Source organism: Lepidochelys kempii, chromosome 3, assembly GCF_965140285.1.
Source record: "Lepidochelys kempii isolate rLepKem1 chromosome 3, rLepKem1.hap1, whole genome shotgun sequence".
Lineage (NCBI taxonomy): Eukaryota > Metazoa > Chordata > Testudines > Cheloniidae > Lepidochelys > Lepidochelys kempii.
The window spans coordinates 165,233,939-165,261,237 of NC_136382.1; the positions used below are offsets into that span (position 1 = coordinate 165,233,939).

Sequence of the window (27,299 nt, forward strand, 5' to 3'; positions counted from 1 at the left end):
CAACATTACAACATAGAACTCTGTGCAGAGGAAAATATAAAAAGCAAAGCAAAACTGTCTTCTCATTAGAGGTATTAAAAAGGCAAATAAAAATATAAATAGAAAGATTTGGAACTGTGCGTTTCATTTACAAATTGCAACAATAAAACATTCCATCCCTGTCTTTTGTGTGTGTGATAGATATTTGTACACTTACATATACAAAATTATTATGGACATTTAAAAAATATTTTGGAAGTCATTAAAATAATTGCAGAAATACGTCTTCTTCCCCCTTCCTGAGGGACAGGATGCAGCAGTGGGCAGAGAGTTGAGAAGCAGAGCTTCTAGCTCCCTTTCCCTTCAGAGACAGAAAGCAAGAGCAGGAAGACTATCACAAATTTTCCCTTAAAAAAAAACAACACCAAATGGAGGATCCATCCAGTGATAGGTGAAACAGGACAAATTTTATTTTAAATGTAAATATTTCTTTAACACACAAAACTTACATATTTGGACTGATACAAATACAGTTAGACCTTTGAAATCCTCAGAAACATTAATTCTTCAGCCTGTCCTCATAATTGGATGACTTGTCTTGGAAAGAAGGAAATCCTGTTAATCTTCAAAGACTCTTATAACTTGTCAGAAATGATAGCTCTTAAAAGGCTCATATATGAACCATGGTAAGAAACTGAAAAGTTTCCAGACGTATGGGGCCAGATCTCAGCTGGGGTAAATCAGCATAGCTACATTAATGATTTTGCAGCAATTGAGGATCTGAGCTATGGTCTTATTTGTCTTAGTTACAGAATAATCATTACCTTTTTTTGTTAATGAAAATTTGTGTTTTGCATATGAGCAATGACAATTAAGTGATACACCTATTGGGTCATTTTTGTATCATGATGATTTTTCTCCAGACAATTTCTCTCCTTTCCCATGTACTCTCTTCTAGACCTTTCTCTTTCTGTCCATCTTCATTGATACAATAAAGAGACATTTCAGTAATTTTTTATTTTAATTTGATTTTCTCTCTGACTAGTTTATACTCCCCTCTTATCTTTCAAAAAGAAAAGGAGTACTTGTGGCACCTTAGAGACTAACCAATTTATTTGAGCATAAGCTTTCGTGAGCTACAGCTCACTTCATTGGATGCTGTAGCTCACGAAAGCTTATGCTCAAATAAATTGGTTAGTCTTTAAGGTGCCACAAGTACTCCTTTTCTTTTTGCAAATACAGACTAACACGGCTGTTACTCTGAAACCCCTCTTATCTTTGTTACTCTATAAATATTCTTTAAATGAATGAAGATTTAAGGGGAAAACCAATGCTTTTCACTGTGTAGATGGAAAGACAATACAGCTTGCCACAAATATATACATGTAGTCAGATAGAAATGTAATATACCTGACAATCAGGTTTGCCTAGTGGGAAATAAACATAGGGCTGGAGTTTGTGTGTGAAACTGCTGTAAAACCTGGCCCATTTCTGAAAAAAGTTCTCTCCGTTTTTTAAAGGCATGTTTTTTAAAAATCATAAATAACTTTAGAAATGTGAGGCAAGTTGGGTGAGGTAATTTATTTTACAGGTCCAACATCTGTTGGTCAGAGAGACAAGCTTACACGTCTCTTCTTCAGGTCTGGGCTGTCTTTTAACACCAGCATGATTAGCTGGTAGCAAATCCAGAAACATCGTTACCCCACAAATAAAGAGAATAAATAAATGGTCACTCTTTGAAAAAGTGTAATATCCTTGAAATCAGTGGGTGTGCACAGATACATCATAACTGAAAGCAGGTTGACTAATTATTTTTGATTAACTGGGAATGTTTTTTCTCAGGGTTTATTTTACAAACTAAAAATGTTTGTTTAATTAGATTTGTAACTTCTGTGTAAAAGTGTGTTTAGATGAAGTTTACAGAATATGACCCAGATTCAGCAACGCACTTATGCACGTTCTTAACTTAGATTGCAAAGTGCTTTATTTATGATGGGCTTCATTTTGCAGTCCTTGCAGACCCACAGCTTTCATTAATTTCAATAGTTGTTACATGTACATAAAGGCTATAGTATACATCCAAGAATCTCTTTGCTCATTAGTGGGATGCAGTGAACTGGGGTGTAACTCGGGTGCAACTCTGTAACTGCTCACAGCAATACCATACAGCAGCAACGGGCAGCTAGGAAATGCGAGTTGTGTTGGATAAATTCTCAGAGAATTAAGCTGAAAATTGAGATTGTTCGCAATTTGTTAAACATACTTTGCAGTGTTTACAATGGCTTGTAAATTTCAAATAAATAAAAAATTAGGGTCCACTTTTTCTGTGAGTTGTGCGTCCCTGAAATCCACTTTTCATTAAGTGCCAGAAATTGTGTACATGTGCCGGGGCTATTATTTTTATATTTTAATCTTACCAGTGTGGGATGGGATTGGTGCCATCTATGAAATGCAAATTCGGTTGACAGTGCTTTTGCTGACTGCATAAATGTTAGCAATACAGATATACTACATTTCTTGGCGCCTTTGGAAATGTCTTTTGATATAGCAGTATGTGTTTTCATGAACTAGCACAGAATTCTACAACTCCCACAAGTTTATAGTGTGTTGGCATCTGAGTCTAGGGTTGCCAAACCCTCACAGTTTGGCCAGGAGTCTGCCGGAATCGGGCTCTATCTCCCGGAAGCTACTGAAGCCAATCTGGGAGATTTTAGGCCGCTAAAAGTCCAGCAGCACAGTGGGGCTAAGGCAGGCTCCTTACCTGCCCTGGCTCTGTGCCACTCCCTGAAATGGCCAGCATGTCCAGCAGTGGGTCCTAGGCGGAGGCGCAGCCAGGGGATCTTTGCGTGCTGCCCCCAAGCTCTGACTCTGCAGCTCCCATTGGCTGGGAACAAGGAACCACAGCCAGTGGGAACTGTGGGGGGCGGTGTCTGCAGGCAGGGGCAGCGCACAGAGCCGCATGGCCACCCCTGAGCCTAGGAGCCAGTGCCAGTCATTACCACCTGAGGTAAGCACTGCCCAGACGGAGCCTGCACTCTGAACCCTTTCCCACACCTCAACCCCCTTCCCCAGCCCGTAGCCCCCTTCTGCACCCAAACTCCCTCCCAAAGTCTGCACCCCAACCACCTGCCCCAGCCCTAAGCCCCAGCCCGCAACCAAACTCCCTCCTAGAGCCGGCACCCTGCATCCCCTCCGGCACCCCAGCCCTGTGCCCCTTCCTGCACCCAGACTCCCTCCCGGAGCCATCACCCCCTTGCGCACCCTAAACCCCGATCCAAGATCAGCCCGGAGCCCCATTGCGCACTCAAAACCCCTCGGTCCCAGCCCAGAACCCGCACCCCCACCCCAACCACCCGCCTGAAAGAGCATGGAGGAGAGCGAGCGACAGAGGGAAGGGGGCTGGAGTGAGTGGGGGAGAGGAAGGGCAGGGGCCTGGCCTCGGGGAAGGGGCAGGGCAATCGTGTTTGGGTTTATGCGATTAGACAGTTGGCAACCCTAGTTATCACCCTCCTCTCACCCTGATCTGCCCTGGCACAGCCCGATGCGGAGAAGATGGCAAAGGGAATGGCACTGCCCTTAGCAACCACATTGCTCCATCTGGGTAGGACTGACTGTTCAAGCTTGATGTCCCCTTCGTGGCTGTGTTTCGGTTTCCCAGACATCGTCTGTTTCCATTACAAAGTGGAGAGTCTAATCCACACATTTGCACTCAAATGATACTTCACAGAACAAAAAAGGGATTTCATAAATGGACACAAACATATTCCCCAGATTGTCACAAATAATACACATATATTCTCACACACTAGTTGGTAACCTTGGAATTCACAAGCTAATAGAGTGCCCCCTCTCCACTACATGTTTCCTTTATTCTGTCTTACTTTTTTCTTCTCTCTTTCCCAGAAATAGACTTGTGACAATTCTTGGTGATTCTGGTAACCTAAGTATGAAGCTGAGCTTTCCCATCTCCTGCAGGACCTCTTTCTGCACTTCCGATTGCAATTTTTTCCACCTTTTGTATTTGTAGGCACCCTTTCAGTGTATCATTTCTGGCAGCAGGTTATTTATAAACCCAGAAAGCAGAACCCTTCCCAGGAAGAGGAATGGTCTCTTGAAATGTGTGTCTGTTTATTTAGTTCTTAGAACATGCAACAGGGTGTAATTACATCAAGCCATATCTATTAGCTAGAGTCTTTTGTGGACCATCCTGATGCCATCCAATAGCATCTTACGTCTCTTGATCTAAGGGATTTACTGATCAGTGGTGATTCTGTTAAACTTGGTTAATTTTGTACTTTCTTTAGTCCTTCTCCTCGAGGGAAGAAGTTATATTACTTTAAAGGTTTATATATATATAAAAACAAATCCCATTTTAGAGGAGAAAGGGGGGACAAAGTCAGAAGCATCCTCCAGAACAGTGGAAAGGCTGAAATATTTCTAGCTGAAATACCTTTATAACTTAATTCAGGTAAAATAGCACTTGATTGGGAAGTACTTCATATTTGTCTGATGTTAGTTGTATACAGTTAGTTATGTTAGTTATGTATGGTTGATTTTAGTAGGTATTGGCAGTAGCTGATGGGCCACATGGCATTGTAGGCAAGCCCATCATACCATCCCCTCCATAAACTTATCAAGCTCAGTCTTGAAGCCTGTTAGGTTTTTTGCCCCCACTGCTCCCCTTGGAAGACTGTTCCAGAAAGTCACTTTACTTTTTCTAATATTTCGTTCCAGCAAAAATAATAAAGGGTGAACTCCATCCCTTTAGAGAGGGCTAGCATGAGAACTTGTCACCACTTTAATCACAATTACACCTTAAAATAGGGTGTAAGTGAGATGTAAATGGGTGCCTAGTCCCTGTGCTGGCCCTCTGCACAGGGGTCAGTTTCACAGTGCTAACCCTTAAAACTTGTGTGTTTCTGTTAAACTTAAATAGATAAGGTTACCTCCGTATCTGTAGTATTTCTGTGTACTTAGGAAACGTTTCCAATGCTGCAAATTCTGAGGTTATATACATACAGACACTTCTTCAGAGAAAACTGTACCACCCCAGGCAGAATTTACAAGAGACTGTAGCTCAGGAGGCAAAATCCTTCTCTGAACTCTCCAGTGGGCAGGGGAAATGTGCAGGCATGGCCATGCACTCTGTGAGTTTCTTCATAGGGAAGTGAGCTATTGTCCCTGTCTTTTCTCTGTCTTTCATGGGGAGATGTGTACCCTTGAGTGCAGGAATTGAGATTCTAACTGGCCTCTATTTGGGACATGAGGGAAAAAAAAAAGAAGGGGTGCTCCTGTCTGGCATTTGGTGATTTTTACAGTTCTTCTGCTTTAATAAGAGTGTATTTGTAATATTAGGAGCTGGCTGTGACCCCTTTATGTAGGTTATCTAACACTTTCCATTATAATGATAGGAAACCAAAAAAACAAAATCTCTTTCAACCTTTTTGGAGAAACTCCAACACTATCATTGTTTGCAACTGACCTTTGAAATTAGGTAGGGAGAAAGCCTTTGGACTGGAGAAGTGCCTGTTCTTTGTCCTTTGAAAGTTTTCAATGGTTTATAACTCAGTAGAACTTAAAAAAAAATGCCATTCTCATTATACGAGGGCAGCCTGCCCCTTTAAGAGCATGAGGCCTGAGGCCAGTCAGTCCTGTTTAATTAGGAGCCCAGACACGCTGTTCCAATGTGAGGCAAGAAGCTGACCTTGAGCTAGGAACTGGGTGAAGGCTACAGCCAGCCAGAGGCCCTTGGTAGGAGGGTAAACCTGACCCAAACAGTGGGGTTGGTTGGAGATTAGGAGCTGGCAGTTATATTATGAGAAACGCCATTGCTGCTGGGAGTGTGCTGTAAGGGAAGGGGACTTGATATCACATTTTTTTGACTTGGACTAAGGGATTCTTTGTTACCATGAAAAGGGTTGAACACTTTAAAGTGGCTTGGCCAAAGGGTCAAAAGTCACCTTTGCAACTGGAGTAGGCTGAAGATCATGGTGGGGAAATTGCGGCAGGAGTGCTACAACACCAGGTTTTCCGGCTAGGGGGTGCTCTGGGACTGTGAGTTTTGTGGCACACCTTTTCTCAGTTATATTGCTCTTGAAAATTTGGCATCCTGCCACAATAACTGAACACGAACGTTAAGGCCAAGTCCATACAACTGCTGTAGAAGTAGCAGCAGCACACGCCGCACTAGGAACATGTCGGAACTGCTTGAGCCATTGTATTTGGGGGTCTTGGGAGAGGGAGAAAGACAGCAAGGCCAGTCTCCCCCCAGCCATGCTCCAGATCCAAGACATGGCCCCAGTGGCCTATTCCCCCCTCTGGGGATACCATGTGGGGCAGGAGCTCCCCCAACTATTGGGGAGGCATAGAGAAAGAGAGAGATTGGACCAGGATGGGTTTTCCCCTGATGATCTCTTTACCTACAGGATTAACTATATTAGCTGGCAGCAAGAGAAGGCTGTTAATCCCAGTGTAGTGGATTGGCCACTGATTCTAGGTGATCTTCCAGCACCTGGCATCAGTGGCCAATTCACCACACTGGGATTAACAGCCTTCTCTTGCTGCCAGCTAATATAGTTAATCTTGTAGACGAAGAAGTCTGTGTTGCAGTGCTGAAGGATGCTGCTACTGATGTAAGATAGGGATTTGTTCCATTTGTACATAATATAATTTATTTTACCTCTTTTCCTTAGAAAAAAAAAAACTCTAGGAAATTACATTTAAAAAACTGGTAAAAGATATATATGTAGATTGCAAAGTCAAGCTCTCGAAAGTTAGGAATGCCAGATTTAGTTGCCTGTGCAACCTTAATTCCACCCCTTTCTGCTTTGAAAGACAAGGTGCGTGAGGTAATGTTTTGTAGTGAACCGGCTTCTGCTGGTGAAAGAGACACGCTTTCTGCATGTGCATTTTGATAGTCTTTAATTACATGATCACCCATGATTTTTTCCCACAAGAGCCATTCCTTATGCAGTGCACAGGATGATTTCACAAGGGACCAGAATTAAGATTACATGGGTAACGGTGAATTTGGCATTTCTAACCTTCTAGGGCTTGACTTTGTAATCTAAAATAACGTTGTTTGAATTTCTTCAGAGTAACAGCCGTGTTAGTCTGTATTCGCAAAAAGAAAAGGAGTACTTGTGGCACCTTAGAGACTAACCAATTTATTTGACCATAAGCTTTCGTGAGCTACAGCTCACTTCATCGGATGCATACTGTGGAAAATACAGAAGATGTTTGCTTTTATACACACAAATCATGAAAAAATGGGTGTTTATCACTACAAAAGGTTTTCTCTCGCCCCACCCCACTCTCCTGCTGGTAATAGCTTATGTAGAGTGATCACTCTCCTTACAATGTGTATGATAATCAAGGTGGGCCATTTCCAGCACAAATCCAGGTTTTCTCCCCTCCCACTCCCCCCCCCAAACAAACCCACTCTCCTGTTGGTAATAGCTTATCTAAAGTGATCACTCTCCTTACAATGTGTATGATAATCAAGTTGGGCCATTTCCAGCACAAATCCAGGGTTTAGACAAGAACATCTGAGGGGGGTGGGTTGGGGTAGGAAAACAAGGGGAAATGATAATGACTTAGCCGCTGCCAGTCTCTATTCAACCTTGCATAATGACTTAGCCGCTGCCAGTCTCTATTCAAGCCTAAATTAATTGTATCCAAGTTGCAAATGAATTCCAATTCAGCAGTTTCTCACTGGAGTCTGGATTTGAAATTTTTCTGTTGTAATATCGCAACTTTCATGTCTGTAATCGCGTGACCAGAGAGATTGAAGTGTTCTCCGACTGGTTTATGAATGTTATAATTCTTGACATCTGATTTGTGTCCATTTATTCTTTTACGTAGAGACTTTCCAGTTTGACCAATGTAAATGGCAGAGGGGCATTGCTGGCACAAGATGGCATATATCACATTGGTAGATGTGCAGGTGAACGAGCCTCTGATAATGTGGCTGATGTGATTAGGCCCTATGATGGTGTCCCCTGAATAGATATGTGGGAACAGTTGGCAACGGGCTTTGTTGCAAGGATAGGTTCCTGGGTTAGTGGTTCTGTTGTGTGGTATGTGGTTGCTGGTGAGTATTTGCTTCAGGTTGGGGGGCTGTCTGTAGGCAAGGACTGGCCTGTCTCCCAGGATTTGTGAGAGTGTTGGGTCATCCTTCAGGATAGGTTGTAGATCCTTGATAATGCGTTGGAGGGGTTTTAGTTGGGGGCTGAAGGTGACGGCTAGTGGCGTTCTGTTATTTCTTTGTTAGGCCTGTCCTGTAGTAGGTGACTTCTGGGAACTCTTCTGGCTCTATCAATCTGTTTCTTCACTGCCACAGGTGGGTATTGTAGTTGTAAGAATGCTTGATAGAGATCTCTCTGGTCACGCGATTACAGATTACAGTCTCCAGCGAGAGACTGCTGAATTGGAATTCATTTGCTTTTGGTTATGCATACTCTTCCAGAGTTCCCCTGTTTGTGGTCACTCTGGTTTATAGTTTAATTCTTTGGAGACATGTAGCAGGTAAGGTAAAGAACACAGGCTTTACATAGGAACATATTAAATACATACTCTTTACACTTAGAAAGCACAGGAGAGTTACAGATCTATGCGAACAATAAACACCTGAACGAAGTCCTCCCTCCAGAGCCTCAGAGTCCTCACCTCACCTGAGCATTTTGAGGGCTGGTCCATGTTCTTAGCAGAAGGTGAAGTCCCTCCTGCCTCCACTCCTCCAGCTGTGTCTTTTATGTCTCACAATGGACTGGCTCCCTTGCTTAGAGAGACTGTAACATTTAAAAAAATATCGGTCTGTGACACCTTTGCTCTTATGCTGGATAATTTCCGTGCTCCAACCCTCCCGGTTGGTTGCTGGTCTAAGAGTTATTAAAGTCAATGGCTCTGCCCTTAGCAACCACATTGCTCCATCTGGGTAGGACTGACTGTTCAAGCTTGATGTCCCCTTCGTGGCTGTGTTTCGGTTTCCCAGACATCGTCTGTTTCCATTACAAAGTGGAGAGTCTAATCCACACATTTGCACTCAAATGATACTTCACAGAACAAAAAAGGGATTTCATAAATGGACACAAACATATTCCCCAGATTGTCACAAATAATACACATATATTCTCACACACTAGTTGGTAACCTTGGAATTCACAAGCTAATAGAGTGCCCCCTCTCCACTACATGTTTCCTTTATTCTGTCTTACTTTTTTCTTCTCTCTTTCCCAGAAATAGACTTGTGACAATTCTTGGTGATTCTGGTAACCTAAGTATGAAGCTGAGCTTTCCCATCTCCTGCAGGACCTCTTTCTGCACTTCCGATTGCAATTTTTTCCACCTTTTGTATTTGTAGGCACCCTTTCAGTGTATCATTTCTGGCAGCAGGTTATTTATAAACCCAGAAAGCAGAACCCTTCCCAGGAAGAGGAATGGTCTCTTGAAATGTGTGTCTGTTTATTTAGTTCTTAGAACATGCAACAGGGTGTAATTACATCAAGCCATATCTATTAGCTAGAGTCTTTTGTGGACCATCCTGATGCCATCCAATAGCATCTTACGTCTCTTGATCTAAGGGATTTACTGATCAGTGGTGATTCTGTTAAACTTGGTTAATTTTGTACTTTCTTTAGTCCTTCTCCTCGAGGGAAGAAGTTATATTACTTTAAAGGTTTATATATATATAAAAACAAATCCCATTTTAGAGGAGAAAGGGGGGACAAAGTCAGAAGCATCCTCCAGAACAGTGGAAAGGCTGAAATATTTCTAGCTGAAATACCTTTATAACTTAATTCAGGTAAAATAGCACTTGATTGGGAAGTACTTCATATTTGTCTGATGTTAGTTGTATACAGTTAGTTATGTTAGTTATGTATGGTTGATTTTAGTAGGTATTTTCATAGCGTGATTGATTTTCATGATCTAGAGTAAATGTCTTCGTATCTGAGTGCATTGTGTTATATTTCATGAGAATTTGTACTGTGATTAAAATATGTGAGTCAAAGGATACTACTTATGGGTAGAGGTAATTAACTGGCATTATGAATATGATATGAATATGCATTGGATTCATGATTCCTTAATTTTTTTGTAATAGATTCTGTCTACAAGAAAAGCTTCCATTACTTATTATTTTCTGCCTGGCATAAGAAGGGGAAAATGAATGTGAAGAGGTTGAATTGTTTGATACAGCTGGGTAGAACCCAATAAATTACCCTGTTCTGTATTAAGTACTTTATGGGGATCACAAGGACATGAGTATTGATGTATTTGAACTAAGCAGTAGTGGAAAATCATGAAAATGCTACTGCAAATCAGTTCTAGATCTGGAAAATAATGATAGCATGCAATAGAGGGATTGTATAACCTACCCTTTCACCAATTTCTTCCAGCTTCTCCCCTCAAACTTTTTCATCCAGCAATTATAAGCATGGCTGTGACATAACCACATGCAATTGTCCAGTTTGAGTACTGATACTTATTGGATAAATGAGTTTTGAAAGGAGTTTCTCATGCTAAATTTGTTGGGTTTCTTTTTTCTGAAAACAAAATCAAAAGGGCAAGCATATGCTCTCCAGGAGAATTCTAGCTGGCAAATCCACGGGCGTTAGTTTCCGCTGTGCTGATTCAATTCAGGTAGCATGACACAGCAGAGCAAAAAGAGCAAGCAGAAGTAACAATTTTGCAAGTCAGAGAAAAATATAAATGTAACTAAATTAGGATATTAGTATAGGTGATATGCCACTCGGTTGAATAAGGATTCAAAACAGAGAATACTGGAATTAGAGCTGAATTATTCCAGGTTCTCAGTCCTGTCTTCAGCCACTGGCACAGGCTGCAACTATTTTCAATTATGTTTCCTTTAGAAAGAGGTTCTTTAACTACATAGGGCCAGATTCTGCCCCTTTACTCTGCATGAATAATGTCCTATTGCACAAATAGTAGCTTTGATTTCAGTGTGGCTGCTCGTGGAATAAGGTGCTGCTGAGCTTGAGTGACTCTAGCAGAATGTAGTGTAATAATTAAACGGGGTTTAATTATCAAATTTCCATAGTGACATTTTGATATTCCATTTTGTTGTTGTTGAGGGGAGTAGCTTTTCATTTCTAAGTAGTTGTCTTTATCTGCTAGAATTCATCATAGCTATCATTAGCATTAACTATCCAACCGCTTTTTCTAACCAGGTATTAAAGTGAGCTTTAGAACCAGGGAACCTGATGGTCTGATTCTTTTCTCTGTGTCACCTGGGAATCAAGAGGAATACATTGCTCTTCAGTTACAGAGTGGACGTCCTTACTTTCTTTTTGATCCACAGGTACGGTAAAGAGAAAGATCAAATGAAATATAGCTTTATTACAGATCCCCAAGGCATATTGTACGCTTAATGGTATAAGATGATGGGGGTGCTTGCTTTTTCCATTTTTTTCATATTGATCCTGGTTAATGGGTTCTTCAATACCCTAGATAATTGGTGATCCTTAGAAAAGAAGCATTGATTCCCCCCCCCCAGGCTTTTGTAACATTTAGTTATGTTTGCAAGTGTTAACATTTTTAAATTAGAGTTGCATTACAATTTTTTAAAAACTATTGTTCTTACCATTACCACTGAGTTAACAATCGTTAGTACCATCTTAAAATTCATTTTAAATACTAAGACAACAGTTATGGATATGTCTCTTTTTGATTATTAAATGAAGATAGCATACTTTTCTAGTAAATATTTTTCAGCATCCCATTTGATTGGACACCCATTGAAGTCATGAGAGTTTTCCCATTAACTTCAGTGGAAACACAGTTGAGCCCTAACTTTAAATTGGTGCCGAGAATATGTAATATATCCTTTTAAATACTGTTATTAACACTTTTATTTTGTAAAATAGGTATAATTTAAAAATACAACTCTGTGGCCATAGCATCATACAGACAAATCCACTCTGATTGATTTAAGTTATGCAATGTGTGCATTAGGTGACTGCGTTAGTTCACTACTTTTAAAAGAACTTAGAATGAAATCCTGTCCCTTTGACGTAAATGGGAATTTTTTCAGTGGCTTCAGTGGGGCCAGGATTGCGCTCTGAGGTCTGATCCAAAGCCCATTGAAGTCAGTGGAAAGCCTCCCATTACCTTCATTAGGCTTTGAATGAGGCTCATAGTGCTGTGACTTTCTTATATATTTTGATTATAATAGTGGCCAAGGTCTTAATCAGAATTGGGGACTCTTTGTGATGGGTACAGTACTCTTTCTGATGGATGGTATGGGTGATATAGATAAATGGAGAGCCCCTACTCTAGGGATTTAGCCTAAAATACTTCAACAGAGAAACCACACACATTTTTTGGCAACCGGGAGCTGTTAACAATTCAGGCCTGGCAAATGGTTCAAGAAATTAATTCAGATATGATCCCTACAAAGCGTTTGATTTTACAAATGTGAAATGCCTTGTTTTACATAAGAATATTTAAATATGGTCACAGTATCATTCTGCGACTCTGGTAAAAATGTGTTACAGAAGCGTTTTGTGGAATGTATTTTGAATCCAGAGAATAGTTTCCTCCAAAATTAAGCACAGGTTGGCACATGAGGTTGTGTGGTCCCAGCTTGAACTAGTTACAAATAAAATGTGGTTTCTGATGTATAAAACTATTAATGTTTCGATTGTTGCCAAACATAATATGAAGAACCACTTATTCAGACACCTGATCTTTAGAATGCAGCATCGTTTGTAACAATTTTAACGCTAACTAAGTACACTTTGATGAGACAGCATTTAATAAAATGCTCATTAATTTCATCATTAGCAAGGGTATGCTAAGAAGTAAGCCAGTTTCTTATGTCACGCCCAATTAGCATCCCATGCTAGTAATCCCATTAGTATTGTTGAATTCACTAATGGAAAAACTAATGGGCATGCTACCAGGGCACATTAATTGGGCATGACACCAGTTCTGGTTTTAATTATTAAACTATGATAATGAAATGTGTGTTTGTAAAATATTAAAATGTTGAAATAAGGTAGAAGACAATAAAAATAGTATATGAAAAAATGCCTGGGTGCATGTAAGTGCATGTGGGTTTGTGTTATCATTGTGGGACAGTGAACTGATACACAAACCAAGCCTGCATACCTAGGATGCAGGTACCTTTAAGAAAGGCACATGCATCTATGTGGAAAACATACTACACATGCTCATGGGAAATTACTCCCTTTTTATAATCTTAAATACATCATACATATTCTCATGCATGGTATGCTCAGTGACAGCATCCAATTAAAAACATACTGAAGAAACGTTTTACATTAAGTATCTGTATGCTGGCCAGCAACACTCAGATAAAGTTTGAAAGGAATGGAGCTTTATTCCTTTAGGCTAATGCAGCTTTAAAGGTTGTGATAGTAGTGTTCAACAGAATCACATTAGTATTTTTCACATTAGTACACTACCTTTTTTCCATCAGTATAATATTAAGATCACTGAAAGGGAGAGAAGTTGAGAACAAAGGTGTCAACAAAAATTACAGATCTATCTTTTTCATTTACTGCCGGACAGTGGCAAATGAGCTACTACTTTCAGAGATGCCAGTAACTATTGCTAAAACAAAACAAGAGTTTATTTGCAAGTTTGGAAAATAGTTTTATGAAATCTGTCCTCAGAGTAACAATTTGTAAAGGTAATTTTACTTTATTAATATCTACTATCTAAGCAAAGTAGCATTTTTGCAGTTAAATAATTGCCTGGGAAGTTTTACTTACTGTACAGATGAGTATCCATAAGTCTCAGCTGCTTCTTGTTCAGAGGGACTGATTTCACCTAGTTGTTAGGAAATTGCAATACAGGGCGACAACCTTCAAACACTTACGCTTAACTTTACGACTGTGAATGGTCCCTATTTCTGGTACAGCATAGGATTTTGCAGGATTTGGCCTAATTGTAGCCAGTTTTAAACCAAATTATAGAAACCACTGTACACTTATATTTGCAATCTTAGGCTAAATTAGAATATGAATTTAACGTGCTTTCAGCTCCATCTGTAGAAGAGATATACAGTTTATAATAATCTTTCACATCTCTACCTATCATTTAGTTTATCCAATTGAATAGGGTTGCTCCAATATTAACAAGTATGGGGGGGGGAAAGAAAAAAATACAAGAAAGCTCTTCTTTAATAAAGTTTTTCTGTAGTTGGCATATTAGCATTTTGTAGGCAGATAGATAATGCATACTAGATTAGACCATTGCTCTATCTATCCTGGTATCTTGCTGCCAACAGTGGCAATGCGTCAAATACATATTCAGAGATCTTCTTTCCTCATTTTTATCTTGATTAGTGATGGCATTTTATTTATTTCTTAGGAGCATGGAAATGTCCTTTTTGGAAAGGTTGAACACACATTGTGGTCTAGTTGTTAGAACAGGGGGATTGGGAGTCAGGACTCCTGGATTCTGTTCTTGGATTTGCCACTATCTTGCATTTGCCTCTCCATCTTTCTGTGCCTTTGGGCAAGTTATATTATTACTATTATTATTTGTATTCTGATAGCACCCAAAATGTAGTAGACATTGACCACACATACAATAAGATACAATCTTGCCCAAAGAGCTTACAACCTAATAAGACAAGCAATATATGAAGAGTGGAGGAAATAGATACAATCAAAATGTACACAGTTTTTATATCTGCATTAATTAAAGTGGAAAATGTATGGCTAAGTACGTTTTGGTGGTTAAAATCTCAACAAATAAAAGTGTGATTTAAAAAAATCAACTATGACCAACTATCCTCATCCTATCCATTATTAATTGGCTTACTTCTTATTTCTTAGCCTCACTTTTTCCCATTTTTAAAATGGGGGTAATTATTTTTAGCTCACAGTGGGGTTGTGAATCTTTAATTAAATAGTTATGGCACTTTGAGATCTCTAGACAAAAAGTGCCATAGAGAGAGAATATAATTAATCGTTGCTTCAGGTGTTTGTACGAAAGATAATACATTAGCAAAACACTTCTCTTTCTTTAGCATAAGGGGTGCATAAGAATTGTGATAATAATTAGAGAGCACAGTAATTCATTGTCAAGCATTCATGGTATTTCATTGTCAAGCTTGCCTCATAGCAAACATTTATTTTTTGCTCTTCCCCCTAATCACCTGAGATCTATTAACAAGAAGCTTATGTCCTGTGTTTGAGATTTGAGGTGGAAACTAGCATTAAAACAAGAGTCTACTCTTTGCCATTAAGGCCAGCATCTCTCTAATGTAAATTGGAATCACCAGTGAGAGCTACTTCACTTGCTAATTAGAATGTGACTTCTTGATTTTAAAAATAAAAGCTAATGATTTGTTCAAATGTTCCATTCTCCAAGAGTGATACATTAAGCTGGCTTCTTTTAGTGTTATAGGCAGTGCATTGCCCAAGTACAGCGTTTTGCTTTTAAGAACAAAAGGTGAAATCGTGGTCCCAATGAAGTCGCTGGCAAAGCTCCCACTGACTTCATTGATGTGATTCCACTCAAAGTATTTTAAAGTTTTACTGAAACAGTAACAACGAAGGTTCAGTATATAGTTCTGTAGCCTTAAAATTCTGTCTGTTCTGCAGGGATATCCTGCCCTGAAGGGTGAATTCTATTGAATAATATTGAATTCCTTGGAAAAAGGCACTTTATCCCTGCAAGTCAGGTGTAATTTAATGCTCTGGGATTGTATTTATTAAGGATTACTGGGAGATTTAAACACCAATCAGACATCAATCTCTAGGAATTGCCCTATGACACCATCACTTTTCCTACAGTATTATGAGAGAAACATCTGTTTAAAAAAATGAATAATTCATTTTGACGTGCTGTCTGCATCAGTTATTTTCCTTTTACCTGGTGTATTTAGAAAAGTTTTTTACTAGACGTTAGCCATTGAGGTCTCCGAGTGTGTCTCACTTATCTTATCATTTACAATTTTGTATGTCTAAAATAATTTTAATATAACTGGGAAAGAGTCATGATTAGATTAGCATTTGTTTTGCATTCATCTCTTACGTATGAATGGCATCTTAAAACCATCCCCCTCTGATTTTTTTCTGCTGAATTTTTTATATGACTTTTCTCTTCTCCAAAAAAACTGGACTGACTGTCCTTAAGATTGAAGTATTCTCCTTATCCACAGAATGGGGTGAACAATGGCAGGGCAAGAGTCCCAATACTGCCCTATAAGTATTCCTGACCTTCACTTAGAGAGACTACCTAGAGACAGAAACTGCCAAACAACAATCCCAATTAGTGTTAAATGTGATGGTGGCTCCTGTACACTAGAGACTCATTTCACACACTGCAGGCTGAGTAACAGTCATCCAATAACTGTCTGTTGAAATATTACAGAATTTCACTTTATCCCCTACCCCCTCACTGAAATCAGTGGAGCTGCAGAGGGTGTAAGTCAGAAAAGAATTTAGGCTCTAACTCATAGTAGCAATTAAACTGGATCCCTAGTCCTACGCAAACTTTTGAGTAGGCTACTTTACCAAGGATTGGGATTACAAAGAGATAAGTAAAGCTTGCTCAGTGTAAACCATTATTCACTATTTTAGCATAAATTTAAATAGAGAGGGGAACATCACAGGTACCTTCTATTAATATTTTAAATATTTCTTGAAAGGGATCTGCAGTGGCAGTTACTCCAACAAATGATGGTGGAAGACAATACAATGATAATGTTTGGCACCATATAATTGCTACAAGAAATCAGGCTTTGGGAAAAATCACTGTGGATAGTCAGTACACAGGTAATTAACCCATTCCTTCACTTTATATCATTATCATCAGGATATTACTCACTTGCTCACTTTCACTATTTACCCTCTTTTGTGTGTCGAAAATATTTGCACAAATTTTCATGACAAAATTGGTCACAGTACATTGTACAGTTCTTGCCATCCAAAATAAAGTCTTTCTGCAATAGCTATAGTCTGTAAATCATTGGCAATTTTAATACTAGACTTGAGGATTTTTGCCTCTTTTTATACTTCTTGATGATATGCTGCTATTACGTTATTCTATTGTAAAATGCCTTTGTAAAGCATCCTCAGGCTTGGGTAAAAGGGCATAATATAAGCATGCATAGTACTATATTTGAATCCTGGATCTAATATGTGATACAGCATCACTATTAAATTACAGATTTATTGAAAACTTTGCATAGAAAAATAACACCCTTTCTTTTTTTAGGTTTTTCCTCAGCTACAAGCGGTAGTACCATTATTGGGGAAAACACAGGTGTTTTTGTTGGAGGACTTCCACAGGATTATACTATCCTAAGAAAGGACATGAGTGAGTATAGTTGTGTTTATTCATGTGATGTATCTGAAATCCACTACAGTGGGGTTGACTTACCTACCTTTGCAACACTGAGGGCTGCATTGATAATTTGCCAGGAACCCGAGGGCAGCACTTAATTTCCATAATTATTTAGATAATTGTTTAATCAAAAATACATTCTCACAAATTTTCTTGTATTTTCATCTTCAATTATAGAAATTGCTTTTTGGCTGAGTTCACTAGCAATATAAGCAACATTACTTCACGCATATGTTGACTTATATAGGATACATACATTTAAGTTAGTAACATATACATAAAGCATGTGAGCACATTTCATAATTTATGTAGCATAAGGATTCCAAAGTACTTTTCATAACTATAAATATATATTGTGTGGGAGAGACCTCAGTGTTGATGCAAAAACAATATTAATAAAAATTTAATTATAATAATTTTGTCATTACAAAATTCTTTGTGCCTTTACTGAATATTAATAGCATGCTATAGCAAGGATGCTTAGAAATTGGACAATACACATGTTTAGCTAATTATGTTAAAAACTGTTAAAGCTAATAGAAGAAATTCCAGATGTTTTCTACTTCTGTGTCCCAAGCACAAGCAAACATCAAGCAGACTTACCACATAAACATTTTTAGGAAGAAACCTGACTGTGACAGGAATGCAGGTTTGTGTTATCAGAGCAATAAATCTAGAGGTAAAGTGGGGCTATACCATCTCCCTTCCCCATTTCTTTTCAAAGGAAAACCTGAGTTTAAAGCCACACAAACATTGTCTGGGAGCATAAAGTAGTAAAATCTCATTCCGTGGGCAAGTTAGTGACAGAAAGGTAAGAGAAGTGTCATTTGATTCAGAAAAATCTACAGAATCATAATTTCAGTGGTGTTGCCCTCTGTGGTATGGCAAGAGGGGCCTTGCTGTCTCTGGTTCCCAGCTCCAGGTCCTTCAGAAAAGGGTCAAGTTGGGTATAATTGAAAAGCTCTTTCTAAGAACTCCTAAAAAACAGGCATGTTTGGACTTTTGGAAAACAGAATTTTCTTTTCCATCAAACTCTATTAAACTGAAAATATCTCAGAAAATGAACTGAAGAAAAAAAATTTTTAAAGTTAGTTTTAACTCTGTCTTGATCTTTCTGGCCACAAGAACAAAGACAATTAAAGAAGTGTTGTATATTCATTAAACAAAGTGCATATTCAGGAGCTGAAAGTGTCACCTAAGCCATGGCCCAGGGCATGGAGCTAATGAAAGAGGGACAGCAACCAACTTGAATCTAAAGAAGCATGGAAGAGGTATGTTTTCTCACAATTTAATGAAAAGGAGAAGGATGTCTATAAGACAGAAGTGAGCTCCCCACTCTCACCCCCTGCTACTCTGCTTAGGCAGCAAGCACTATGTAACTCATTCTGTCCATCTCTACAAGCAAGCTGCCAAAGACAGAAAAGAAAAACAGAGAAGACTCAAGAAGAAACCAACCAAAGGAAACCTCTCCAAGACTTCAACATGGATTGATGAGAGAAAGTTAGCTAAAACATTGCCAAGGGACTAGGTTTAAAACTTTTGGAATGATTTTGTTGGAATATTGAAATGCTGTTGTAACTTAAAAGACTAACAGTTTCTCCTGTTAATCACCAAATGGTTAGTCCATGAGGAGACAGGCTAAACATTGGTAAACAGAAAATAGTGGTATTTAATTGGATTTAAAATTCTTAGTATTGGTTAATTGGCCTGTCTCAAGACAGCTCCTTAAATGGCTTCCTATAAGTAACTGATATAAATATTTCTTTGGTTTCATAGGATGTAGTTAAGATTGCTTACTTGGCCAGCTATATACTGACTGGTTATTTATTAATAACCAACAGGTCCACCTGCTCTGATACAAAATTATTTTGCCCATATATAAACATTCTTCGTTATCTTAAAGACAGAATAAAGAATGGATTCACAATAATTTGGGAAAACAATATACTTTGGTATTAACTAACAAAGAGGAAAGCACACCTCAGGTGTGTGTTCTTAGGGATGTAATCTCTGTTAAAACTCTCCATAGAGAGACATACAGAATAGACTGTAGCAGAAGTAACCAGTTTAACATTTGTGTTAGGTCGTTGGTGGTGTTTGATGTTTTCTTTACCTTTCTTTAACAATAAAAGAGCTGTGGTTAATAACTATGATTATTTTGGTTGGTCTTTAGCTTCTGTGTGAGCCAAGCTTCTGTATTGGCAGTAAGAGAAACATTTGGTAAGAGCTGGCCTATCATGTCTTGGTTCTCTAAACTAAATATTTTTAGTAATTTTTCATTCAAAATTACTTGGCGTCCAACAATTTAAAACTACACCTTTCATTCCCACAAATTGACTCACCCAAGAACTTAACTACAAAACATCAAGGGTGAAATGCAACAACAATTTAGCTTAGCAGCACTGCATGCCTGTATAGGACAGAAAGGTGCTTTGTCCAGTTGAAACAGTAGAGGAATGTAGACTGCTACCCAAACTCAAATGTAATGGATAGTTATATTTAACCAGGACACTGGACATAACACCCTACTTGTGCAAAATTGCCATGGCTTCTTGAATGTCTACAAGTAAGTGAGACTTTTTCACATCTCATCCAAAACAAAGTAACTCTAGCAGTAGGGTGACTCCTAACACAATGCTCAGTAATTAGTCCAGTACTGGAGCGTAGGAAACAATGCTACACTACAGTGTTTTCACCAGCTTTAGTTGCTATCTATCTATCTAGATAATTTAGGTACTTGTATGGCTCCCATTATTGTAGTATCTGAGTTCCTCACAATTTTGCTGTATTTATCCTTAAAACACCGCTGTGTAGGGAGTTGGGAAGTACTGTCATGCGCATTTTACAGGTGGAGAACTGAGAAACTAAAAGACTTCAGGGTACTGAAGCCAGATATCCCGGGTCCCAGTCTGGTGCCACTGGACCATACTGTTTCTCTTAATTGCTTATGTACTTGAATTTTTATTGCCTACTTCATACACCTGCATACAATGCGCATTATACTATGAGCAGTGGAACACAATGAAGTGGGTAAATGGGTTACTTATGATCTGTTTAGATAAGGATCTGGGTATATTTCACCCATGCAGACCGCAGTTTGGACCTCTATTGTAATATTTTGCACTTTCCTCACATGGCTGTGTCCACATGCAAGGAGAATGCAGATTACACACACTGCAATTTTACCACTGTTTAAAACCCTCCATATTCTTAGAGTCTAAGAAGTGACTATGTAAAAATGACAGGTTTCAGAGTAACAGCCGTGTTAGTCTGTCTTTGCGAAAAGAAAAGGAGTACTTGTGGCACCTTAGAGACTAATCAATTTATCTGAGCATACTGTAGCTCACGAAAGCTCATGCTCAAATAAATTGGTTAGTCTCTAAGGTGCCACAAGTACTCCTTTTCTTTATGTAAAAATGGTATTCTGGGACATATTTGTTGTGTCTCAGTGACTCCGTATCATGTTTGCTCAGTTTACAAGTAAAAAGATGTTTTTCCTGACTGACAGCACTGGGATCTGAAAGTCAAACAGTGTTTTTGAGTTTATAGCACCATCAGTAATAAAGACTTAGAACTTAGTTGACAACTTGCTTTCATGATTTGCTGCCTGGAGTAGACTCCAGCTCACTCTCTTGTCATTGTGTTAACTCTGCAGGGTTTACAGGAATCAAAAGTAGCACAAACTTACTTTTGTCATTAAACATCCAGTTATAACACAGAGGGGCAAATTCTGTCCCTTCCTGAGTAGCTGCAGAGGGCTCTTTGGCAGTGCAGCCAATGTAGCTATGCTACTTAATATGAGGCTGGATATCAGGGAGCACACAGGAGGGTGGCACCCCTCCACATTGTGGAGTCTTGTTCCATACGTGTTTCCCAGCAATGCAGCACACAGGGAATGGGGGTGGGGAATCCATGAGTGCATGTAGGTATTACATAAAGTGCCCTGATCTGGTAGGTTAGGTAAAAAACAAAACAACGAAACCAACAAAAAACTCAGCAAGTCCATGGGATTAGTAAACCAAGAAGCTTCCACTTTCTGTGTCTTTATTTCAGTTCACCAAAAACAGAAAAACGTGTCCATAGTCTTTTAAGAAATTGGTTCAGACCATCATCCCAGGTGTCTGCCTCAGAACCCCCTGTAACTCAAAAGGACTATGCAAACAAACTAATCAGAGTGGGTTTACTTATATATATTTTTCAGAAGAGGGCCATCAGCAAAACCTGCCTTATTACAGATTCCTCTCCAGTTAGGAAAAATGGATGTATGCAATCTCTTATCTCCTAACATGTCTTTCCCCAGCCAGGGCCAAGAAACCCTGTTCACCTGTATTTCGTAGAGATATTGGATAGGAACTACCCAGACCCCTCCCCTGTTCCTTGTATTGAGTAGAGAGGGGAGTTTGAGCCCATACTGCTCAGGAAACTCTGATTTTGGGGTCCAAAGCCAGGTTCAGAAACAGCTGCTTCTATGAGACCACATCTTTCCCTTCACTGATTGCATCCCCTTCCTCATGGTATTTTTAAGAAGTAAAACCTGAATTGGAGGAGTGCTAATCTAGAAGGATTCCCTTAGAATCCTCATGGGGCATGTACGCACTGTTACATCCATATGGGCTACTTTCGCTGTTGATGTAAAGGAGCCTCCATGAAGCAGTTCAGCAAGTTCAGAATCCTCCCAGGCCAAAGAGTGGTGGCTGCTCCCCCTAATGGCTGGCCAGGCACTAAAGTCTGGATTTGACCCAGGGAGATGATCCATAAAGAGATTGATATTTATATACATATATATCTCTCCATCTGTGTGTGAAGTATGATATGTATGCATATTTGTCTTTATTTTAATATCAGGCGGTTCATTTCCTAAATGATATTTTCACTTTTGCAGGGACTAAGACAATAATCCAGAAAGGTTTTGTGGGGTGTCTCAGTGATGTGTTTTTGAAAAGAAAACACAATCCCTATGAAAATTGGGAACCTTTAGAATGGCAGGATGCTGAAGAGCAAAACAACGTCTATCAGAGTTGGGAAGGGTGTCCCACTGTCCTTACGGAAGGAGCACATTTTCTTGGCAAAGGTAAAATAGTGTATTATATAGTGGACCAATCAATTCTCAAATTGAATAAATTATCGCACCTGTTTTTCAATTGTCCTCTTTTTAAACACACTCTTACTTGTACAGGGTTATTTTCAGCTGGGCTAAGGCTTAGCTTCTGTGTTTACAAGAGCAATTCATGCTCACAGAATGAATTACAGTCAGCAAGAGGTGCAGCTGCTTGAGATGCACAGACATTTACTACAATGAAATTTTGCAGGTGCTGATTGTGCCTACAAAAGGAGAGGGCACACCTACTGAATATTAACACAAAATACCGTGATGCATCAATGGAACACCATGATGCCAACATCACAGTGAAGTATTAGGTTGTTGCACTGTTTCTCCTTTCTGAGTTTTTGCTCCATTTGATGATGAAGTGGCTTTACAAGGCTGAATGAACATCAACATAGCATCCTCTGTTAGAATTCTATAAATGACTCTGCAATGCAGCATCTTTCCTTACTTTTGATTTCTGCTTTGATTTATTTATTTTAAAAACGTGTGTTGTTTTGTCTTTCAAGGGTTCCTGGAACTCCGTTCAGATATTTTTCATGGTGGACTCGACTTTGAGATCTCCTTTAAGTTTAGAACAGACCAGCTGAATGGATTACTTCTGTTTGTTTACAACAAAGAAGGGCCAGATTACCTTGCAGTAGGTTCAGAAATGAATTATTACAATTCTTTTTCAGATACCTTTTATGAGATTTTCTTGTTACTGTCTCTCCCTAAAAACACTATCATTTGTAGTTCTTTATTTTTTCAAACCATGTAATCTTATATATGTTCACCAAATACCAATCTGTACAACATTTTAAAATGTATAGTAAAAGGGTTGAAAAGAAAAAAATATAATACATGTATATATTTTAAATAAGGGAAAAAATCAGTATGTCACATACACTGCAACATTTTCTACTGGATTGTAAGCAATTAGAATCAGTTAGAAATGGAAAAGACCTATATTAAGTCCATTCCCTTGACAGTGTGGGATTATTCTCTTTTGTATATTTACATTACAAGGACTTTATCCAGCTCAGTTTAACTATCCCAAGTTACAAGAGTTCCATCACTTCCCTAAGGAAACTGTTCCACGCCCTAATAGATCATCATAATCAGGAATTTTTTTTCTTACTAGCAATAATTATCCATTTTTAATAGGAATATAAGAATTGCCACACTGGATCAGACTAATGGACCATTTTAGTCCATTATCCTGTCTCCAACAGTGGCCTTCAGAGGAAGGTACGGGGAGAAAACCTGCAGCGGGCAGCTATGGAATTATCTGCCTATAGCGAAGTTTTCTTCCTAACCTCCATTAGGTAGAAGCTGGTTTATGCTGTGAAGCATTACTTCTTTTTCAAAACTCTGTTTGGGATTTTTTTAGTCCAGTCCTTTAGTCTTGTTAAACTCTTCAGTTCTACAGGTAAATTGTGTATTGTGAGAAACACTATTTCCTTTTATTAGTTTTAAATTTACTGCCTTTCAATTTTATGAAATTTCTCCTTGTTCTTGTATTATGAACGAAAGTGAACAGAAGAGCCCAATCCAATTCCTGCACACCATCATTAATTTTATACCTATAACATGTCCCTTATTTGTTTCCTCTGTACAGTAAAACCTCCCCAGTCTCTTCAGTTCTCTTCACAGAGAAGTTTTTTATGTCTCTAGTCATTTACATTGGCCATCTATGAACTTCCTTTATCTCTGCTATATCCTTTTTCACATAGAGTGACGAGAACTGAACAAAGATGCCTTTTTGCCATGCTTCCTTATTTATTTATTATTTATATTTTGTATCTTTGTTTTTAAATGTTAATGTCACAGTCGTGGGTTTTGGTACCTTTACTGCTCCAAGGATGTTGAACTTAGTTTCATTGTGGTCACTGTTACTTGGCCGCTCAACTACAGTTACTTCTTGAATCAACTCCTGTTTGTTATATGGGATTAGGTTGAGAATGATCTCTTCTCTTAACGGTTCCAAGAAGTGGTCATTTAGGGTGAGAATAAATTGCTTCACTATACTTTGTCCCATTGTTATATTTAATCAATTTATATGTAGGAAGTTTGCATCACCCATTATGATTATTTTTTTAGCTTTTGTTGCCCCCTTGATCTGTCTCAACAGGGTTAATTCAGTATCCTTTTCCTGATCTGGAGGCTGGTAGTATAATCGTACTAGTATGTTTGTATTTTCATGACTTGGAATTTGTAGCCATACAGATTCAACTATGTGGCTCTTTCCACTCAGAATTATCTCACTAGATTCTAGGAATTCTTTTTGGGGTGTTGTGCTAGTCCTCACATCTCTATGATCCATTCTACCCTCCTTGTTTTACCCTACCTAGTTTTATATCCAGACATTACAGTATCTTATTAATTTTTGTTATTCCATCATTTCATTAATGCCTATTATGTCTCCACCACCATTTGTTCCACCTTGTGTCTAGCTGTGACACTCTAAGGCCTTGTCTACACTGCTGCTTAAGTCAATGTAAGTTACGTCGCACAGGCTGTGAAAAAAACACCCCGGAGTGAAGTAACTTACATTGACTTAACACAGTGTCTGCACCATGCTATGTTGACGGGAGACGCTTCTGCCTCTCATTGAGGTGAATTACTTACGTCAATGGGAGAGCGTACTCCTGTCAACATAGCGCATCTTTACCAGATGCGCTGAATTGACGCCACTCCGTCAATCGCAGCGGCACTGATTTAGTGTGGTAATGAAGACAGGCTCTGAGTTGGTTTTCCAGATCTGAAGAAGACTCAAAAGCTTGTCTCTCTCACCACCAGAATTTGGTCCAGTAATATCTCTCTAATATTGTCTCTCTAATATCCTGGGACCAACATAGCTACAACAACACTGTATACATCATATTTTCTGTCAGTTGTCATTTCACTTACCAATATGTATTTAAAACTTTCCCCTTTAAACTTCTGTCATAAATTAGAAAACAGCAACAAAAAGCACCTTGTTGTGTTGATTTTTAGGATATTTCTAATTTACAAAGGAAAACAGCAACTAAAGGGACTTATTCCCAATTTTAAATTTAATTTTGGGTATTATGCTTGCCCCTGACCATTTTTGTGCCTTTACAGCCACATTTTCTTATTTTTAAGTGTTTTTCTTTCCCCTTTTGTGTGGAAGTCCCACAGAAATAGATAAATATTATTATCTGACTATAAAGAGGAAACAACTGTACAAAAAGCGCTGTCAAATACACAAAGTAAGCAAAGAGAAAAATAATTTCCCCTCTAAAGTCACTTTCCGTTTTAGTCAATTTAGGTGTTACAACTCAGTTGGTTATTACTGCACTGAAATGTGTGGTTGAATATGTTTCCCTGCCTCCATTAGCAATTTTCATCTCACCTCATCCCCTCACCTCAAGGAGTGCTATGTACAGAGTACATTTTCTAGTCTCTTGCAGTCTGATGTTACAAACATACATAAGGATGTCAGAAGTGTTCTCTGTGTATTTAAGCTCACAAAAAAAGTTAACACTGAGTAGAAGTGAGGTTTATAGCACGCTGCTCGTAAATGATGGTGCTGTCATTGGGATCCTTTATCAGAACAAACTTGCGCTGGAAAATAGGTTAGAAGTCCCAGCACTTTGCCAGGGTACCATTTTGGGTATGATGGTATTCCTGACTTGTTCCTTTACATGGATCACTGTCGCAGGGTGCTGCTGGAGAGGCCTTAATCAGCTCCTGCCACTCCAGTCCCAATCAGGGGGATTGGATTGGGGCTGGGAAGATAGCCTGATGCCTGCCCCGTAACTGACCACACCTGCCAGCCTCGTTAGCAGGAGCTATCAGGCTGGGAGGAAGTGGAGGGATGTGGGGGCAGAGACCAGGAGGGGAAGGTCAGTCTCAAATGGAGGTGGGAACCTCCTAGTTTGTTGCTGGCCAGGCCTGTGGTAGGCCAAGCTGTTATAAAAAGCCTGTATATAGTTGGAAACCGGTGGTGGGGACTTGATCACAAATAAAGAGCACGGGTGTTCTACCCGCCTGAAGTGTCACTGAGTCTCCGAGAAGAGGGGCCGAACCAGAGGGGGCACGGCGTGCGCCTCATTACAATCACACATCACCCTTACCTGCATTATGGATTCTGTATTGGAGATGGACATGTCTGTAGCTGGGCAGGTACATGGCATGATAACACAAATCTCCTTTTCTTTTACATGGGGTCTCTTCCTGTTCACCATGGATTAATATTTATTATATTATGTTTATTATATGCAGTCAGTTCTTTTCCTAAACAAACTGTAACAGATGGAATAATGCAGTCTGAATAAGAGGTAGTCTTGAAGCCTCATTTCAGAATGGTGTATGCCATATTCTAGTTGATGTTGTGTCAGCCAGGAAAGTGACTGAGCTTCAAGCATTTCTGGCTGAACCATATTATATGCCATTGCACAGAACAGGGTGATACTCAGCCCCCACTCCTTTCATTCCTAATGTGGTCTCAGAATTTCATCTAAACCAGTCAGTCAACCTACCTGTCTTCTTCTTGAAGCCATACTCTGCACTGGGAGAAAAGAAACTGCATACACTAGATGTATCTAGAGCTTTGCTTTATTACACTGCCAGGACCAAACTGTTCAGACTGTCACCCTAGCTATTTCTAGCCACAGCTGGGCATTCTAAAGGTCAGGCCACTTCATCAACAAGAATATAGAAATGGATTACACAGTGTAGCTCACTGTGTTACCAACTAGCTGCTGTACTTCTCCCACGGAACATCAAGGCTCCCCCCACCACAGAACAAACATCCTCCACCTGCTTCAGGAATGTGCTAACATCAGAAGTCTGTAAGACGGCAATGTGGAGCCCACTGACCTTTGTCAAGCACTATACCTGCACCTTAGCTGCTAGGTCATAT

The 27,299-nt window shown here is 39.2% G+C and overlaps 1 protein-coding gene across 1 annotated transcript in view; it reads left to right on the forward strand.

The window, feature by feature from the left end:
• The window catches only part of USH2A (usherin), a 572,584-nt gene that overhangs the window by 189,512 nt on the left and 355,773 nt on the right, over positions 1-27,299 (forward strand). Inside the window, exons 21-25 of the mRNA XM_073338913.2 lie at positions 11,169-11,299; positions 16,628-16,754; positions 17,197-17,298; positions 22,208-22,396; positions 22,939-23,069. Of these exons, the coding sequence (XP_073195014.2) occupies positions 11,169-11,299; positions 16,628-16,754; positions 17,197-17,298; positions 22,208-22,396; positions 22,939-23,069 (680 nt within the window). The remainder of the gene's footprint in view (positions 1-11,168; positions 11,300-16,627; positions 16,755-17,196; positions 17,299-22,207; positions 22,397-22,938; positions 23,070-27,299) is intronic.